General features: G+C 44.7%; 1 protein-coding gene across 1 annotated transcript in view; it reads left to right on the plus strand.

Moving 5' to 3' along the window:
- Positions 1–21,201, plus strand: part of NOS3 (nitric oxide synthase 3) — a 999,469-nt gene that overhangs the window by 522,185 nt on the left and 456,083 nt on the right. The window contains exons 13-14 of the mRNA XM_078662772.1: positions 6,827–6,931; positions 13,601–13,668. Coding sequence (XP_078518898.1) covers positions 6,827–6,931; positions 13,601–13,668 — 173 coding nt within the window. The remainder of the gene's footprint in view (positions 1–6,826; positions 6,932–13,600; positions 13,669–21,201) is intronic.

Consider the following 21,201-nt stretch of genomic DNA (forward strand, 5'->3'; position numbering starts at 1 on the left):
TACACCCCAGCATGACCCTACACTACGCAAACACTACAACACTACCCTAAACCCTAAAACACTACCCCCAGCATGACCCTACACTACGCAAACACTACAACACTACCCAAAACCCTAAAACACTACACCCCAGCATGACCCTACACTACGCAAACACTACAACACTACCCTAAACCCTAAAACACTACCCCCAGCATGACCCTACACTACGCAAACACTACAACACTACCCTAAACCCTAAAACACTACCCCCAGCATGACCCTACACTACACAAACACTACAACACTACCCTAAACCCTAAAACACTACCCCCAGCATGACCCTACACTACGCAAACACTACAACACTACCCTAAACCCTAAAACACTACCCCCAGCATGACCCTACACTACGCAAACACTACAACACTACCCTAAACCCTAAAACACTACCCCCAGCATGACCCTACACTACGCAAACACTACAACACTACCCAAAACCCTAAAACACTACCCCCAGCATGACCCTACACTACGCAAACACTACAACACTACCCAAAACCCTAAAACACTACCCCCCAGCATGACCCTACACTACGCAAACACTACAACACTACCCAAAACCCTAAAACACTACACCCCAGCATGACCCTACACTACGCAAACACTACAACACTACCCAAAACCCTAAAACACTACCCCCAGCATGACCCTACACTACGCAAACACTACAACACTACCCAAAACCCTAAAACACTACACCCCAGCATGACCCTACACTACGCAAACACTACAACACTACCCAAAACCCTAAACCACTACACCCCAGCATGACCCTACACTACGCAAACACTACAACACTACCCAAAACCCTAAAACACTACCCCCAGCATGACCCTACACTACGCAAACACTACAACACTACCCAAAACCCTAAAACACTACCCCCAGCATGACCCTACACTACGCAAACACTACAACACTACCCTAAACCCTAAAATACTACACCCCAGCATGACCCTACACTACGCAAACACTACAACACTACCCAAAACCCTAAAACACTACCCCCAGCATGACCCTACACTACGCAAACACTACAACACTATCCTAAACCCTAAAACACTATGCCCAGCATGACCCTACACTACGCAAACACTACAACACTACCCTAAACCCTAAAACACTAGCCCCAGCATGACCCTACACTACGCAAACACTACAACACAACCCTAAACCCTAAAACACTACCCCCAGCATGACCCTACACTACGCAAACACTACAACACTACCCTAAACCCTAAAACACTACCCCCAGCATGACCCTACACTACACAAACACTACAACACAACCCTAAACCCTAAAACACTACCCCCAGCATGACCCTACACTAAACAACTACCACAACTCTACACTACACAACACTACACTACACTACACAATCACTAACCCACGAAAAAATTAACACAAACCCACTTACCTCTCTCGTCATCATGGTTTTCACAACGCAAATGCATTTACCATACATGCCTTTAAAACGTAATTCTTTGTAAAGGCATGCGCGATAAATGCACATGCGTTTTGAAAAAATGCGGGATAATGGTATGCGAGGTCAATGACCTTGCGGGATAATGGTATGCGGACTGAAAGTCTGCGGGATAAAAAATGCGGGAAAATGGCTGCAAACCATGATTAGCAGCAGACTTCCCTGGTGAGCACTAGCTTTACTACAGTGATCTAATGAGCAACTAGAGTGCTAACATTCAGAATTTATGGCAAATGTGTGACACATCTGAATGCCTTCTTGATAGAACCAAAGTAAACAAGCATTGAAAATGCAATAGATCTCGCCCTCGTTTAACCCCTTCGACGCTCATGACGAGCTGGGCTCGTCATGGCGTAGCCTCCTTGCACGCTCATGACGAGCCCAGCTCGTCACGTAAAGTGCGTTTCCGCAAAACCCAGCGTACGGGCGGAATTCCGCCCGCACGCATGCGGTTAAGTTAAAGCCATTCTGTTTGTAATGAGGTGGCTTTTTAGCTTTGCTTTTATTAGTGTTTTTAAAACTTTCATGTAAATAACATGCATATGTATGCATATATGTATATGTATGCATGCATTTATATTTATATAGATATGCAGATTATATATGTTTATATATGTATATTACCTACTGGCGATAGCCAGTGGGTATATATAGTTAGGATTTTTTCTCTATGGGATTTCTGAAAATTCTATGTCTAATAACTTTGGCGTTTGAGGACGGAATTGGCTGAAATTTTCAGGAAAATGGCACATTTTGTTTCTGAGCAGCCCCTGAAAATTTGGGGGGGTTTCGTCAAGGGGGGGCCGAGGAAAAAGGGGGGTCCCAAAACGCGTTTTTCCCATTCATTTTTCCATAGGGCGGTTGGACTCACTTTTAGCTCGAACGGCTGAATAGATTTACATGAAACTTGGCAAAATTGTAGATATGGTTTGCCCGACGTGCCTTTGCTATGTCTCAATATATGTGCTCCAGTGGATTTTGAGAAATTAACGTTTAAAAAAATATATATATCTGTGACAGCGCTCCGGTTAGCGCCCCGGTTCGCGTACCTGACGCGTAACCAAACTTCGCGAAGCGAAGCTGATTGGCTCTCCGGTGTCTGTCAACATTCTAAACAGTCCGGAGCGGCCGCCATCTTGTCTCTCGGTACGATCGAGAGACAAGATGTGGTGAAAAACGAAGGGGGAAATGAAGGAAAGGGGGCAAGGTAGACCACTCCTGACCCCTAGGATTGATGAGGGGGATATTAAAGTGCCCCACGGGGCAAAAAAAAAAAATATATATATTTTTGCGATTTTACGATGTAGAGGCGCGTCCCGGTACGCGAACCGGGCAGCTCACCGGGCAGCTCACCGGGCAGCTAACCGGGCAGCTAACCGGCAGCGTAGCTGTCAACATTGTAAACAGTCCGGAGCGGCCGCCATCTTGTCTCTCGGTAGGTTCGAGAGACAAGATGTGGTGAAAAAAGAAGGGGGAAATGAAGGAAAGGGGGCAAGGTAAACCCCTCCTGACCCCCTAGGATTGATGAGGGGGATATTAAAGTCCCCCGCGATTTTTCGCGGTAGAGGCGCTTCCCGGTACGCGAACCGGGCAGCTAACCGGCAGCGTAACGGGAGTCCGCCATCTTGTGTTTTTGGAGCGTCCGGTTCGCGTACCGGGTAGCGTCCCGGTAAGCGTAACAAGGGGAAAACTAAGAGAAACAGTAAAAAAAAAATTAAGGGAATAGATTTCCAGCAAACTTGCCAAAATTGTAGGGACTGTTTGTTTGATGTGCCTTTGCAAGGCCTCAAGATATGTGCACGTGTGGATTTTGTCTAATTAAGGTTAAAAAAAATATATATATCTGTAAGCGTGCTCCGGCACGCTTACGTTACGGGTTTTGTTTGCACTGCAGAGCCGATACGTCACGGTTATGCGACGCGTCATGAGGCGTCTCACGTGGCTACGTGATACGTCACGTAATAAAGAATATATTTTACAGCTATAGATATTAGCTTTTAAAAAACCAATGAAATTCACTGAAAAAACCATAGGTTATAGACCATATATAGTTAGGAATTTGCATTTACAAAACCTTAAAAATTCACTGAAAAAACCATAGGTTAGAGACCATATATAGTTAGCTGGACATTTTATTGACATAAAACCAATGAAATTCCATATATAGTTAGTTGCACTAACTATATATCGCGCACCCGCAATCCACTGCTGATGATGTCACATATTACATCATTCATGACATGGTCAGTGACATCACTGATGACATCACTGATGACATCTCAAATGACATCACGGATGACATCACTGATGACATCTCAAATGACATCACTGATGACATCATGACACACCAATACCAGTTACTACATACGCACTCACTGATTCCTACGTCTACACACACATTCACTCATTCACCCATACAATCACTCATACATACAGTCACTCATTATTACAACACTATCATATGCACTCATACACCTATGCAGACACTCACACACTGCCACTCATCCATGGAGTTACTCACACACCTAGTCAGTCCTGTAAAGAATCAATCACACTTCCATTTCCTCATCTATACAGTTAAACACAGAACACCATACTTCAGTGACATCACTGATGACATCACTGATGACATCTCAAATGACATCACTGATGACATCTCAAATGACATCACTGATGACATCATGACACACCAATACCAGTTACTACATACGCACTCACTGATTCCTACGTCTACACACACATTCACTCATTCACCCATACAATCACTCATACATACAGTCACTCATTATTACAACACTATCATATGCACTCATACACCTAGTCAGTCCTGTGAAGAATCAATCACACTTCGATTTCCTCATCTATACAGTTAAACACAGAACACCATACTTTTCACACATATACTAACACATACTTACTCTATTATACAATCACTGATACAAGTACACATTGATATGCACAGTCACACACCTCCCAGCCAGCCACACACACACTCAGTCTTCCATACATCCACTCATTCTTCAATATGTAAAACATATTTCAACTTTACAAAAACACACAGACACTAGATGATGTCATCAGTGATGTCATTTGAGATGTCATCAGTGATGTCATCAGTGATGTCATTTGAGATGTCATCAGTGATGTCATCAGTGATGTCACTGACCATGTCATGAATGATGTAATATGTGACATCATCAGCAGTGGATTGCGGGTGCGCGATATATAGTTAGTGCAACTAACTATATATGGAATTTCATTGGTTTTATGTCAATAAAATGTCCAGCTAACTATATATGGTCTCTAACCTATGGTTTTTTCAGTGAATTTTTAAGGTTTTGTAAATGCAAATTCCTAACTATATATGGTCTATAACCTATGGTTTTTTCAGTGAATATATATATATATATATATATATATATATATATATATATATATATATATATATATATATATATATATATATATATATATATATATATATATATATAAATATATATATATATATATATATATATATATATATACATATATACACATACATATATATGAATAATAAGCTTTAATATTTCCCTATATTTACCTGTAAGGAGATCTCTGACATGGTAGTGGAGATGTAAAGCTATGTGGCTAAAATGATTAGTAGTAAGTTTACACTCATAGGTCTGTTGTAGGAGACTCCACTTTGGGGTCGACACATGTAAGTCTTCAGTTAGGTGTAAATCTACACTCAGAAATTGTAAATAGCAAAAAAGTGCAGATACACACATTGGTGCAGTCGTCAATTTACTGCTCAAGAGTAAATCTAAACGTGCAAGTGAACCCTTGTGAAACAGGCCTTATGTGCGGAACTGCAGAAACAGAAATAAAACGGTCCTAATTAAAAGCCAACTGAAGTAAAGGAAAATAACCTAATATAGCATACTGCAACATTTAACTACCTACAAAATCCTGCTAGCATCATTGCGGCCCTCGGGCTTAACACAGACCAATCTTTGTGGCCTTTCGCAAAATATTTGTGAGTATCTATGAGTTACACGATCATGAACTGCTGCTCCTTGGTACCCCTTCCCGGGCCTTTTCATTACACTCCATTGAGAACCTGCAAGTTTGGAACAGTAAAACACTTTTCTTTAAAACCTAGTGTTACTTCTTGCTGACTTCAATACTAAGCAGCAGGACAAATGAAGGCATTAATGCATTATATCAAGTTTTAAATTAATGTACTAATTAATTCTTAAAACAACAACTGTGGGGTGTTTAAAATGAGGTGATATTTGTATTACTGCACTATGAATGCAATGTTTGAAAATCACATAACTCCGGGTCTAAAAACGGCCAAATGAATGAATGAATGAATGAAGGAACATTTATAAAGCGCATGGTTACCCAGGGGCATCCCAGCGCTAGGCACCATGTCAGACACTGCGAGAAATTAATGAAAGAGAAAGGTTTTCAATAGTTTCCTGAACTTAAGATAGTCAGGTTCCGGGCGAATATGAATAGGGATAGTGTTCTAGAGCCTGGGTGTGTTGTATGTGAACAGTCGGCCTCCAAACCGTGCCCGTTTAATCTTAGGAACTGATATCAAACTGATATTCCCAGACCTAAGGGCTCTATTCGAGCTATATTCAAAAGTAACGATGGCAGAAATGTGGGCTTTGTACAGTTTACTTTGAGAAGAAAATAGGCTTGTAAGGCAGGAACTAAAAACCGCTGGATTTTATGATGCAGAAGACCTGCTGAATGGAGTCCTCTGTAACCTAGACATGCATTAGTGTTCATTCCACCAATATCCTGGGTCATGGCAGCTCCTCTGGGGCTAGCGGTTTAACATGCATCCGTTCAAATATTGGGATTCTGTACCTGTTCCTCTAAACAACATATCTGTACCATGCACATGCTGCAAATAGAGGGTGGGTCGGAAATTACAATGTGAGTTTCCCTAAACTACACTCCTGGGACAGGACTTTGACCTACACCCCCAAATGGCATAGTCTGTTTGGGTGTGGGTTCCGCCTCTCTACCTAAAATGGCATCCATGTTGACTCCACCAAAACCATAGCATTGGGGAGTATTGTTGGCAGTCCAGGAACTGTAAGGTATGATCAACTGTTGATGGAGGAAGTGACTTGACCCAAAAAGGAACCATTTTGAGTGTAAGCGGCATGCTCAACAAAGTTGGTGCTCACTGGAGGTGGGACATCTAGTATGATTCAAGTTCTTGTTTTTTTGTGATTGAAGAAAGCCATGAATGTATTTACTATTTTGCACTATACATGTTGTCTCTTTCTTGATAGGTGGTCTGCATGGACGAGTATGACATCATGAATCTGGAACATGAGACCCTGGTGCTGGTTGTGACCAGCACATTTGGCAATGGCGACCCACCGGAGAATGGCGAGGTGAGGAGTGTCTACTTCAAGCGAAGCTTTCTGACCTCATTCTCTTAAATGTGGTTGCTTATCGGTTTACCGTTTTCCCCCCCGAGGCTCTGGAGAGAATAGGTACATAAAACCACCCATAGAATTGTAACAAAAAATGTCTTAAGGAGGCCATGGATGGTATTAGAAGAAACTGTCACATATGGGCAATGTGAGGATCTCCTACTTCTGAGTAGTGCAAAGGGCTGGTACTGGTAGTCAATGTAGATAGCTCTTAGTTGAGGGCATAGTGAGCATACTACAATGGTGAGCAGTGTTCTAAGCTAATAGTAGGGTATTTTCTGAGAGGTTGACACAGGTGACCAACCTTTGAGGCTCGCACTGTTTGGCAATGCGATTGACAAGAGGTTGGATTGTACACTGATTTTGGCAAGACTGACCTAGACCTCTCTTATGCATGCTGGTAGATGTACTTCAACTGTCCATCACTCACTGCAGGAAGTGGTTGCTTGCAGGGTCAGGCTTAGCCCAGTGCTTGGTAACCCATTTGAACATAGTTCATACTTTCAGTATTCTTCAAAAGGGTACGTTTTAGTCATGGGGATGATATCTTGCTACTTTGCTATTCTTGAGTTAGTGCTAGCACAGCTCCCAGGAGCTAATCCAAGAGGATGATAGGTGACAAGAATTTTAAGAAAATAGCGCTGGTGGGCCTTGTAATGAAATGGCACAGGTCAGCATTACCAGTACCTAGCATTGGTTGGCAGTTTAACATGCTTCAATTTGAGGGCAAAGTGAGCAGCTTGCATTGGCTGGCAGTGTAAGAAGACTATACTTGTGGGCTTTCTTAGGAGCTGGAACTGACAGACACTCTAAGTAATGCACAGTGGTGGGTTGTTCGGGGAGATAGAACTGGTGGGCAGTTAAAAAAGTTAATAGTGGTGAACAGTGCTTGAAGCCATCAAAGGTGTGTGGTGTCAGGGGCCTGCCCTGATTGGTAGAGTGGCACTCTTATACCTGTGAAGCTGATACTGCTAGTCACTCTGAAGAAGACACAGTGGTGGGCGGTGCTAGGCTGAGAAATTGCAAAACTGGGTAGATGGGAAGTCTAATATCAGTTGAGTGTTAGAAACTGTTAGAGGTGTGCAGTGTCATAGACCTGCACTGGTGGACAGTGTGAGAGTCTTGCACTGGGTGGGCAACCAGAGGAAATTAAACCATAGTCTAGGTCTATGGAATGTGGACTGTGAACTTGTTGGTACCCTCTGTCTAATGGATACTTCTAGCTGGATACTTCTTGTTGTACTTGGCCCTCTTTCCCCTGATTTTTTTTCACTTTTTTTGGAAATCAACTTGTCATTTGAGGAATGTGACATACAAATGTTAAATGTGATGCAATGGTGTACGCACCTGTAATCCCCCCCTTGTAAGAATGCACCTTGGTAAAATGTCGCTTTTAAAATGGGTGCCATGGCTGTGTGTTGTGCCGCCAGACTGAGGTGGGTTAGCAGTCTAGTTGTTGTTTCCCAACCATCCCAGCTTTTGGAGGGAAACCTGGCACCCAGGGTGCTCTACTCCTCCCCCTAGACCAGTTAGAACCAGTTTCCCCAGACACTTCTAGAAGCTTCTGGCACTGTCTGGTAGGAGGGGGTGAGGGGCGTATAAATAGGGGGGCTGTGCCACCATGTGCTCAGTCAGAGCGTGGACTTGAATGTGAGGGGACCTACAGCCAGGAAGTACTGCCACATGGGCCTGTGTGCTGGACCCCGTGCCCAACTGTAACCCCTCTGCTGTCCACAGGGCTAGTGAGAGCCCCACTGCTGGAGTCAAGGCTGCTGTATCAGGAGGAGTGCCATGTTACAGAGGAGGATGATTCCTAGGACCTACAGCCCTGTCCTGATGAGTGCCCACTGACTGCTGACATTGCCCAGTAGTGCCTGCTGCTCTGATACCTGGCCCTTGAAGAAGAAGAGTGCTATATTGGGCTGGACTGTACTCCCAGGAGGTGAGGAGCACTTCCACCCCCAATCTGCAATGCTGTGCTTGGTAGCGCTGAATGAATGCTGCATTTGATGTGCCAGGAGAGGGGGATCACTGTATTTCCAGTCCCCCGTCGCCTATGGGGATAGCGGGAGCCTACCCCGCATGATTGCGCACTTGTGCTGATTTAAATGAAAGAGGGTGCCCACCCCGCGTGAGGACGCTCTGCCGTCTGGACATTACGGCAGGAGCCTACCCCGCTTCATGCATATCTTATGAGCGGGTGCCCGCCCACGTGTTTGCTTGTGTCTCAGAGGGAGCCTACCCCTCATTGTCTAAAATACAGCGGGAGCCTACCCGCATGATTGCTGCCTGTTGCCAACTTGAAACAGCGGGAGCCTACCCCGTGTTTCTGCAGCAGGTGTACCTTATTTGGACCGCGGATGCCCACCCCGCACTGGCGCCGAGGTTGCAGAGAGGAGCAGGGCCGCTGCGCTGCCCATGGCGACCCGGAAGAAGTTGTGGCCTCGCGGGAAGTAGGTGGGGGCTCTCCGTGAGCAGAGGAGAGCCCCGAGAAGAAGCGGGATCTTCCTCGAAGCCCCGGGTCCCAGGAGGGTCCCCGGATGAAGACTGGCGAGGCGCTGCTGCTGCTGACAGGGCTCTCATGCACTGAGGAGAGCCCCGCAACCTCAGCAGGGAAGAAGACGGAGTCCGGAGCAGCAACCGATGAGGAGCCTCGCAGGCCCCGGTGACGGCCGCTAAAGAGCCGGGCCCTCAGGCGCAGCAGATGGCTGCGCCTCCCTCTTGCCCTGCCCTTAAGGAGTGGTGAGTGGGGCAGGAGGCATTTCCCCTGGAGAGTGAGGGCAGAGAAAGGGGGGAGCAAGGTGTTGGCTCCCCTCACGATGCGACGCCCGAAGTGCTGCAAGTGATTCGCGTGGCACCCAGGTGGAATGGAGAGCCCCGCGTGCAGTCCGAGAAGCCCCGGGCCCAGGAGCGGGACCCGGGTGAAGAGAGGAGTGCTGGCTGCAGTGGGAGAAGCGGGCCATGTCCAGGCCAAGAGGAAGCCAAGGGGGCTTAGGAGCTGACGTCTGGAGCCTGCCCTGGGAGCCCGGTGAGTGTGGCTCTGCCTGCTAGCGGTTGGTGGGGGTGTCGGAGCACATTGACGGTGCCCGCCCCCCGGGGCCAGTATTCTATTGTGGGCTGCTGCCCCCCCTGCGCCCATATAATTCCCCAGCTGCCCCGTCTGACATCGGACAGCTGCACCGTTGGGCAGTATTAGTGTTCGAAGTCAACGAGGATACATTGCTGGAACTTCCGAGTCCCAGAGGAGGGGGCTCCCATGTCCCAGTGTTGTTTTGGGGGCTCCAACAGACCAGGCACTGGCTTTATTCTATTCAACTGCCCGCACGACAGTGGGCAGTAGCCACGTAGGGGGCATTGTTAATCTGGAAACCCAGGGGAGGGGCTCCCTAAGCACAGTGGCGCCAAGAAGTAACCTGTACCAACGGGGGTGATTGTTTTGACCATTCCCATGTGTGCCCTGCTGAAGTTAGGTGTGATGCCCTGCTGGTAATATCCTTACAGCCTATTTGAATGCAAATTGTGCCTAACGCTTTTTCCTAAGGATGAGGCCCTGTGCTCCCAGGATTCTGCCCCATGCTCATGATTGGAGGTCTACTGCATTCATGCTCCTGATGCCTACTGTTTTTATGCTTCTGAGGTTGTATTTAACCCATAATGTGACTTCATGGTTAATGCCTTATGCCCAGAGATGTTATATGCCATGAGGGGGGTGGGGGGGGGAGTTCATACCTTGATTTATGCTGGTGGCTGATGCGACTACGCCCCCGTGTATGGCTATGCAGAATGTATTTTCAGGCTCCGGGTTATGCCGAGTGCTTATCTGCTTACTTATAACGTTGCCTATTTTTATGCCTAGTATGATGGTCGGCCTAAGGTTGCATTTTATGCCACCGCTGATATGTTTATGCATTTTGCATTTTTATGCGTAACCTAATGTTTTCATCCCAGGTCTACGGCAAGGGTGAGTGAAGCCTGAGCCTAGAGTTGTACTGCTTTTTGTTCCTGCCGGATGCCATGTCAGGATGCTTCAGGTTCCTACCTAATGCCAGATGATAATGTTGTATGTCTATGGCGATGTTGCTAAGGCTAGGCATAATGGACGGTACAATTATTCTCAGTTGACTCAAGATGTTTTCATTGCAGGTGTTCTGGCCTAATGCCTAATGTCACGCCCTGATGTTTTTATTGCAGGATTGCGGCTGATGGACTGACCTTTATTCATTGTCCTTCGCAATGGTTCTGGCCGCGGCCCGATTGGCCCGGCCATGTATATAATCCCCCTGTAAATATTGCCTCGGTGCCAGTTGGCACAGTGTAGAGATTACTGTGATTATTATCTTGTGTTTTACACAATACAAAAGTTATTCTTACGCAACCTTGTGTAGCGTCTCTTTTTGGTGTGTGCCTTGTGTGTCGCCTGTGTGTACTGCGCAGATGTTTTACACATTTCCTCCTGAGTTTGGCCCACCCGCTCTGCACCACACTACCCGTGTCTAACACTTCTCAACTTTAGGATATCCCCAGGGGTCAGACTGGATCCGGAAGATTTTAAACAGCAATGCTCCAATGATCAGGGCGGTGACGCCCTGCGGCTCCTCATTGTATTCGTTCTGCTCCAGAAGCGATGAGGGAGTTGCAAAGGAACATGACCCCTGCGCATTGACATCTGTTTCTTCCTTTTCGTGTCTTCGTACACAAATCTGGAGCTCACTCACAACTTGTCCCTCATCAGTTGACATTTTTTTTTACGAATCGTTTCTTTCCACTGTGCTAGAGAACTATGGGCCCGATTTATATCTTCGAGGTGCAGGTACTCGCACCAAAGACTATTAGGTGGTTGATCAGCTCTTTGTGGGCTTCTCTGGAGCAAAGAAAGGCAGCGCAGATAGAGACTGTGGTTGATAGTTCTCTGCATTCAGATCTACTACACACTGGACAAAAAGCAACTTCTGAAGGGATTAAGGGAAGCCACCACGACCAAAGCTGCTACCACTGCACTGCTCATAAAGTGCCTGTCCTTGACACCTTCCAGACTGTGACGTGGGTGTCAGTACACAAATTCACAAAGCGCTTCTGAACCCCTCATTCCGATTGGATGGGCATTTTGCCCATTATGTCCTATAGGACGTTTTGATCTAAGTGGTAAACATCACTTACAACGAAACTTTTACAACACACTACCATTACAACGCGGTCATTACAACGCAAACTATTACAACGCATTGCGCTGGGGGGCGCTCTAGGATAGGGAATACGTTTAATTTACTATCCAACACCTTCCCTAGTGTCCACGGGGACTGGAGTTGGAATAGTAAATTAAACTATTCACTATCCAGCACCCAAAAGCGCTATGCGTTGTAATGGTATGCGATGTAAAAACCGTGTTGTAAAGGCAGGCGTTGTAATAGCCTGCGTTGTAACGTCATACATCCGATCTAAGTCATCGCCACCTTGCGAAGTACTGCTTTGGTATCTATTCAGAAGGATAGGAATCTGTGGTCAGAATTATCCATCAAAAGAACAAGTTAATTTCCTTAGGTAACGCTCTTTCTGGTGGATATGTGGCCCAGATTTACTTACATTTCACACAATGCAATGCACCAAGTCAACCTGCTGTTCTGCGTTGCATGAAAAGGAGAGTGATGGGCCAAATTGTCTATGAAATAGTACACTTCTCTGTCATAGGGCTGGGGCACTTCAGGCAGTCTAGCGCCAACACAGGCACACTTGTGCCATAGTGCAAGGGTGCCTGCATTACAGGCAGGATTGTTTTTGTGCAGGGAGGACTAGCTTCCAGCACAGAAACAATCCTCAGAGGCATATTCCTCTTTGTATGTAGAGGGAGTAACGAAGAGAAATGAAGATATTTCTCCTCGTTATGCCAGTCTAGGGAAGGCACCCCATTTTGGAACATACTCAGTTTGCTGCCTTTTGTAAATCTGGGTGTGCTTCAAAACCCAATACGAATGCATTGAAACGCCCCTCCATCCCTTATGGAGTCGCACGATTCCAACCATTGGTGCGTACCGTGGTTACTTAGAGTATCCACCAGAAGGAGCATTACCGAAGTAACTTGTTCATATAGAATATCTGAGCTGTGTTGGAGAGAGGTGTAGTTCACTGTCTAGTGCTTTGTGTTGAATATTTTGGATATTGTTGTGTGGATGGAAGTGATGTTGTGAGTGCAATAATGAGTAGCTATGTGGTGTATCTGCACGATGATGGCTGCATACGTGTTCCATATTTTTCGGGGTTTTGTGGGGGGAGTAACATCTTGATGTCTTGGTGTTCTGCACACTTAAGGTCCTCTTGCTGCATGCTAATGTTTAAAAATACATTTGTTAGAATGGGAGATTTTACAATGGAAAAATAAGGGTATGACACATCTTCCAATTACCTTGCATAATATATATTATTAAGTTTATTTAAAGAAAAAAAACACTATTCATTGCATGGCATTTTGAAATCTTGACTGAACAAGTGCCTTTGGACACCAAGAAAATATTGTATACTCCATTCTGTTAGAGCTTGCTAAACTAAAGTTTCACAACCTTCAGTAGTTTCAACTAAAGTGTTTTTCTGTGAGTTGAACATTTACACATAATGTGTATCTTCTTCACATTTCAGAACTTTTCAGATGCCCTGATGGAAATGTCGTGTCCTACCATTATGATCCCTCAGCCGGAACTGCAGAAGTAAGTTCATAAAATGTACAGTGCCCAGTGCCAAACATTCAGCTGGGACAGACATAGGAATGGTGTTGTAATGTAACCAGCGCCAGGGTGATGTGGCACACTCTGTCCCCATAACTAAAGGTATACCAACAAGATACAAAAATGGTAGCACATTGTAAGTACAAGCACTAGAACTACAGCCAAAAAAGACAGCAGACATACATCACCAGCTATTGTTCGACTGCTTCATTAAAAACTTATCATATGGCTACTGTTGGAAGAACTTAATCGGCAATAGCCTCTATGTCATTTGCTAGACACTTACCTTTCGATCTTGACAGTCATTTTTACTTTGTGTGCTGAAATGTATGCTTGACAATTATTTTCACTTTGTGTTTGTAATATGTGCTTGCAATCATTTTTACTTGGGGTTTAAAACGTATTTAGTAGTTCTTTGGAAGTAACTCGATTAAGAACCTGCTCGGCCCCATCTAGGTGGGCTTTAACCTGTTTGATCACTCACTACCTCTTCTTCCCCTAGCACCCTCATTTACTTGATGCCTCAAGTTCCTATCATGTTTATTGTACTTATAATGTCACTGCACGTCAACGTCAGTTTTCCTCTTTGTACAGAGCTCTGCTACCCGTCTGGGTCTTGTGTGCGCTTTATAAAACTTTTCAAATAAATATTGTATATGACAGCTATAAAAGCCAGGATATCATATTGCAAAAATGCACCCATATCACCCAGAACAGATACATATGTATTTAAGGGTTGCCACCCGGCCCTAGTCCTAAAAACGATCCGACCTCCCCACCCTGAACCCTAAAACTCAGCCCCCAGCCATGAAAACGACCCCAACCCCCCCCCCCCCCCGCCCCGAGCCCTAAAACCTGGCTCAGCCCTACGTACCAAGCTGCATCCCGATCCTTCCTGTCCCGATCTTTCCTGTTCCTCCGCGCAATCTCCCCGCCCATCTGCTCTGAAAATAGAGCACTGACTGCCTTTACCACACATATTCTTGGTTAAGGCATATGTGTGGTAAAAGCAAGTGTGGTAACGCTTGCAGGGTAACAGAACACGTGGTTCCGCCCGCATTGTAAATGCCAATGCCTGTATTTAAGACACTGCACAAGGGCAGTAGCCCAGTGTCTATATAGAAACCTCTTGAAAATGGACCCAAACAAAACAATTATAACTAGCATGAGAGCAACGCATAGCAAAGTTATATCCCCAGTACTCGTTACATTACATGTCGGATACACAGGCTGTAGGATGTACACATAAGGCACCAAGATACAAACATAAACACAAATAAGTAAAAAAGATATCCCCAGGAATCAAGCCTGTGTTTCATATCGTAAGCAAATCACACCGAGACCCAACTCAGTACTATATACAGGAATGATGTAGTGCTATTTGTTGAGCCTGCACACTGTAAAGCAATAGTATAATACTGAAACCAGGGCTAGTAAAATGCACAGCTACTATAGGGTTGTTGAGTGTATACATAGTAGCGGACCCCAGGGAAACCACTGAAGTAGCTAGAGTGTTGTGGGAGGTAGGGCAGCCTGCGAACCCCCTCATTGGAGACCTGGACATTCTGTCTATTTTAGAACTGGACCACTTTTATGCTCTCCGAACTCCAGATGGTTGTGAATGGAAGTGTACAGAATCAGAATATCATCTGACACAGTCTGTCCTGAATATCATTTAGAGAAAAGTTTGCACATTGAATTTAAAAATAGACATTATAATGCACCCATTGGAACAATGTTCTTGTGAGCGATATTTAGGACATATTTATGTAAGAGGATATTTCTGTAGACAGTCTAACAGAGAACCATCTGAAGGTGAGCTCTGGGTGCCATCTGGGGTAGCGCCAAGAGTCTTCTGTGAGGCTCCCAGATTTTCTGAGGTCTGTCTTGTAAAGTGTAAGCTGAGGGCCTGCTAGGGTTAGTGAAGTCTGTTTAGGGGAGGAGGGTCTATAATGGCTAGCTGAATGGCCTGCTGGGAATGACTGAAGGCAGAATGAGGGTCACTGAAGGACATTTGGTTGGATCCAGTGACCACATGGGGATTTATCACTAAGAAGGGGGACCCCTGAGTTAAATAACGGCGGGTAGACAGGGGAACAACAGAAATGCAAACAGAGGAAAACTACCCGCCCGCGAAGAATTGAACAAGGTCCCAGAGGGGGATCCTGAATGAAGCCAGCTGCCACCCAAGCAAGAGAATTGCCAAGAAGATCAGTCACTACAAGGAATACAAAAGTATTAATTGTATTGCATTTTTAACATATGTCTTAAAAATATTCTCTTGTTTGACATATTACATATAATTCGAATAAGAACATCCAAAACAACAGATATCATAAATATATCATCCCCAACTCCTCTTTAGGGTAGGGTCTGTTGAGGTATCCTTTCCAGTCTTGTGGAGTGCCTTGAACATGAGCAGCATGAATGTGAATCTCCTGTGGATCTGTAACCTATGTAGTGTCTTGAGGTGAGGCATTAAGTGTTCTCGATGAGGGACGTTTAGTATGAGCCTGGTTGCTATGTTCTGGATGGTTGGATGTTTGCTTTTCAGGTATATGTGCCACAGAGATTGTTGCTGCAGTCAAGTCTGCTTCTGATAAGAGCTTGCGTAATCATTTGCTTGGTGTCGGGTGGGAGCCACCAGAAACAATTTTTCAGAACTTTCAGCAGGTGAAAGCACAACAAGGTCACTGCACTGATCTGAGCCAACATGTCCAGTTTGTCGTCATTGATGAGCCTCATGTTGCTTGCTTTTGTGCTGTGTGTGGGTGTTTCACTGAGGTTTAGAGGCCACCGGGTGGTACAACATGAATTAGAATGCAGATCGACACAGGGTAGCCTTGAGAAAACTCTTGCTCTATGCTAATGTTGGTGGCTTTGGATTCTCTGATTTCATATTGTACTAGTTGGCAGCACTATTGCAATGGATAGCAGGTGGTTTTCTGAGACCTCATTGTCTGAAACAAGCAAAATGGTACCAAATTTCAGAAATAACTAGTTAATAGCTTTATAGCTGAAGCCTAACAGTCATATAGGTAGAGTTCCCTGGTTGAGTGCGTGACTACGGAGTGCTGGGATAGATGTCAGGTGAGAACTTCGTCTATAGCAACATATAATCCTGACCTCCCTGTTATACCGAGCTCTGTTAAAAGGCCCAAAGCAGACCTGTGGGAAAAATGGGCGACAAATGTAGTTTGGATTTTGAGTTGAATCTTCATATGTTATACTGAGTCAGACACCTAAAGTCTTTGGAATGCACAATTCAATTTGCTAAAATGTAACTTTCTACACAGAACATTTTTTACCCCAGATTTTCCCCACGTCCTAAACTCTTTGTCCTAGATCCCAACATACGGAGGCTGGATTCTGACACAGGACATGGACGAGCTTAGCAATAGTGGAATAATGGAGATCATTAATGCAGTTATAGAAAGGGAGGGGGTTCTAAAACTGGAGATATACCTGCTTGGCTTAATGTCATGTCTTAACCCCTTCGCTGGTAGGCCTTTTCCCCTCCTGTGCTAAGGCTTTTTTTGGCGTTTTGGGGTAGTGCGCGCTTAGGCCCTTGTAACTTTTTGACCACATAAGGTATCCACACCAAATTTGCGTCCTTTTCTTCCAACATCATGTGGATTCTAAAGGCGCCCAGGTTTTGTGGATTCCCTTGGAGGGGTCCCAGAAATTAACCAAAATATAGTGATTTATTTTGTTTTTTTCAGAAAAATGGGAAAAACGGGCTGCAAATGAAAGCCTCTGGGTTTTTCCCTGAAAATGTTATCAAAAAAGGGTTTGTGGGGCTTAAATCTCCATTCTCTCAGCTTTTAGGGAATGACAGTCTTTTGTCAGAGAACCGAAAATGTTCACATAGTTTTGGCATTTTTCTGGGACATAGCCTATTTTTGCTATTTTTAGAGCTTTCCACCTCCTTCCAGTTAATGGTAGAAATGAGTTTGAAAGCAATAATGCATCCTGGAAAGCTGTACATTTTCGAAAAGGAGATACAATTCTGAATTCAGAAAGGGGTCATTTGTCTAAATCCATGAAGGTTTCTTTATAGAAACTAACAGTTAAATATTGGAATAATTGAAAATTTGTTGAAAAAAACAGCCTTTTGTCTCAACGTTTTCACCTATAACTTTTTCTAATTTTGACAGCTCTTGGAAAGCAATATACCGTTACATCCGTTAGACCTTCCTGGTTGTGGGGATATATAGGACTTGTAGTTTCACCAAGAACCCGACGAACCCAGATCCAAAAACTGAGCAGCAACTTGCAATGGTATTTTTTCATTTACTGGGTATAGAGCACTTTGTCCTGGAAAATGTATACATGGAAAAATCTGTATGAAAGACACTTATGTATTTCTGAATTGGGTACAAATTATAGAGTTCAGAAACAGTATATAATTGCACATTTTCAAAATTGGGAATACTCGTACTAGCATGAGAATTATTGGTCATTTTTCAAAAAATTTTTTTTACACAATGTCTTTCATTGAAAGGGAGAAATGCATGAAAGCTCAATTAGTAATAACAGTTGATTTACAAATCTGAATTACCCCAAGTCTCCCGATAAAAACGGTACCTCACTTGTGTGGGTCGGCCTTGTGCCTGCGACAGGAAACGGCGCAAAATGCAACATGGTCACACCTAAATTTTGCAGTTACAAATTGACCCTTTTTTGGCAAAGTGCCTACCTGTAGTTTTTGCACCCTAGCTCTGCCGGCACCTATGGAAACCTAGCAAACCTATACATTTTTTAAATGTAGACACCCAGGGGAATTCAGGATGGTGTGACTCGACTGCCTACCACCAGGTTTTGTTACCCAGAATCCCTTGCAAAGCTAAGATTTTGACAAAAAAAACACATTTTCCTCACATTTCTGTGGTGGAAAGTTCAGGAATCTGCGTGGATCAACAAATTTCCACCCACCCAGCGTTTCCCCAGGTCTCCCGATACAAACGGTACCTCACTTGTGTGGGTCGGCCTTGTGCCTTCGACAGGAAACGGCGCAAAATGCAACGTAGTCGCACCTCAATTTCCCAGTGAAATCTTGCGCTCTTTGGACAAAGAGACTACCTTTTGTTTTTGAGCCCTAGCTCTACCAGCACCTAGGGAAACCTAGCAAACCTATATATTTTTGAAAAGTAGACACCCAGGGGAATTCAGGATGGGGTGACTCGTCTGACTACCCCCAGGTTTTGTTACCCAGAATCCCTTGCAAACCTAAAAATTGGACAAAAAAAACACATTTTCCTCACATTTCTGTGGTGGAAAGTTCTGGAATCTGCGTGGATCAAACATTTCCACCCACCCAGCGTGCCCCCAGGTCTCCCAAAAAAAATGGTACCTCACTTGCGTGGGTAGGCATAGTGGTTGCGACATGAAACAGCGCAAAACGCAACATGGTCGCACCTCAATTTCCCAGTGAAATCTAGCACTTTTTGGACAAAAGGACTACCTTTTGTTTTTGCGCCGTAGCTCTGCCAGCACCTAGGGAAACCTAGCTAACCTATACATTTTTGAAAACTAGACACCCAGGGGAATTCAGGATGGGGTGACTCATCTGCCTACCCCCAAGTTTTGTTACCCAGAATCCCTTGCAAACCTAAATATTTGACAAAACAAATACATTTTCCTCACATTTCTGTGGTGGAAAGTTCTGGAATCTGCGTGGATCAACTAATTTCCACCCACCCAGCGTGCCCCCAGGTCTCCCGAAAAAAATGGTACCTCACTTGCATGGGTAGGTAAAGTCGCTGCGACATAAAACAGCGCAAAACGCAACATGGTCGCACCTCAATTTCCCAGTGAAATCTAGCACGTTTTGGACAAAAAGACTACCTTTTGTTTTTGCGCCGTAGCTCTGCCAGCACCTAGGGAAACCTAGCAAACCTATACATTTTTGAAAAGTAGACACCCAGGGAAATTCAGGATGGGGTGACTCGTCTGCCTACCCCCAGGTTTTGTTACCCAGAATCCCTTGCAAACCTAAAAATTGGACAAAAAAACACATTTTCCTCACATTTCTGTGGTGGAAAGTTCTGGAATCTGCGTGGATCAACAAATTTCCACCCACCCAGCGTTCCCCCAGGTCTCCCAAAAGAAATGGTACCTCACTTGCGTGGGTAGGCATAGTGGCTGCGACATGAAACAGCGCAAAACGCAACATGGTCGCACCTCAATTTCCCAGTGAAATCTAGCACGTTTTGGACAAAAAGACTACCTTTTGTTTTTGCGCCGTAGCTCTGCCAGCACCTAGGGAAACCTAGCAAACCTATACATTTTTGAAAAGTAGACACCCAGGGAAATTCAGGATGGGGTGACTCGTCTGCCTACCCCCAGGTTTTGTTACCCAGAATCCCTTGCAAACCTAAAAATTTGACAAAAAACCACATTTTCCTCACATTTCTGTGGTGGAAAGTTCTGGAATCTGCGTGGATCAACAAATTTCCACCCACCCAGCGTTCCCCTAGGTCTCTCGAAAAAAATGGTACCTCACTTGTGTGGATAGACATAGTGGCTGCAACAGGAAACGGTTCAAATCGTACGGTGGTGAATTTACAATACCCTATTGCAAAACTACCTTGATTTTGGGGGGGGGGCATCTGAGTTTTTGGCCCGGGGCTTGGTGGCCATCTTTGGAAACTACCAAACCCAAACAGTTCTGAAAACTAGGCACCCGGGGGAGTCCAGGGAGGTATGGCATGCGTGGGTCCCCCAATGTTTTCCTACCCAGAACTCCTTGCAAACCTTAAAATTAGGTAAAAATAGCACTTTTCCAAACTTTTTTGCGTGGGATCGCCGTGCCGGCAAAAATTTGCTACCATCCAGCGTTCCCCTAGATCTCCCGAGTAAAAGGATTCCTCACTTGTGTGGGTGCCCCAAAGCAGAACAGGCTAAAAATGAATTTTGAAAAAAGTAGTATTTAAGGTTTACAAATTAAGCCCCCCTGCCTTAGTCACAGGCCTTTGGCCCACCCACACAAGTGAGGTATCATTTTACTCGGGAGAACAAGGGAAACGCTGGGTGGTAGGACATTTGTGCCGGCAGCGAGATCCCACCCAAAAAAGTACGGAAAAGTGGGTTTTTTGACCTAAATTGAAGGTTTGCAGAGGTTTCTGGGTAGGAAAACATTGGGGGACCCACGCATGCCATACCTCCCTGGACTCCCCCGGGTGTCTAGTTCTCAGAACTGTTTGGGTTTGGTAGTTTCCAAAGATGCCCGCCATGCCCCGGGCCAAAAACTCATGGGAACCCCCTTGCAAAACAAAATTGTTTTGAATGAATTAAGTTTTCAGATGGAGAACGTGCGAAACAGGGGACAATATCGCATGAAAATTGTGACAGACAATTTCAAGTTTGCAAGAGATTGTGCACAAAAAACAACAATAGAATTCACCAACAAGACATGATCATATACTGCCATGAATTGCCAATAATATCTAAATTTAGAAAGTTATTTATAGCTATAATATACACCATAACTGAGTTACTCAAAAGACAAAGAAT

This window comes from Lissotriton helveticus, chromosome 10 (genome assembly GCF_964261635.1).
Source record: "Lissotriton helveticus chromosome 10, aLisHel1.1, whole genome shotgun sequence".
Classification (NCBI taxonomy): domain Eukaryota; kingdom Metazoa; phylum Chordata; class Amphibia; order Caudata; family Salamandridae; genus Lissotriton; species Lissotriton helveticus.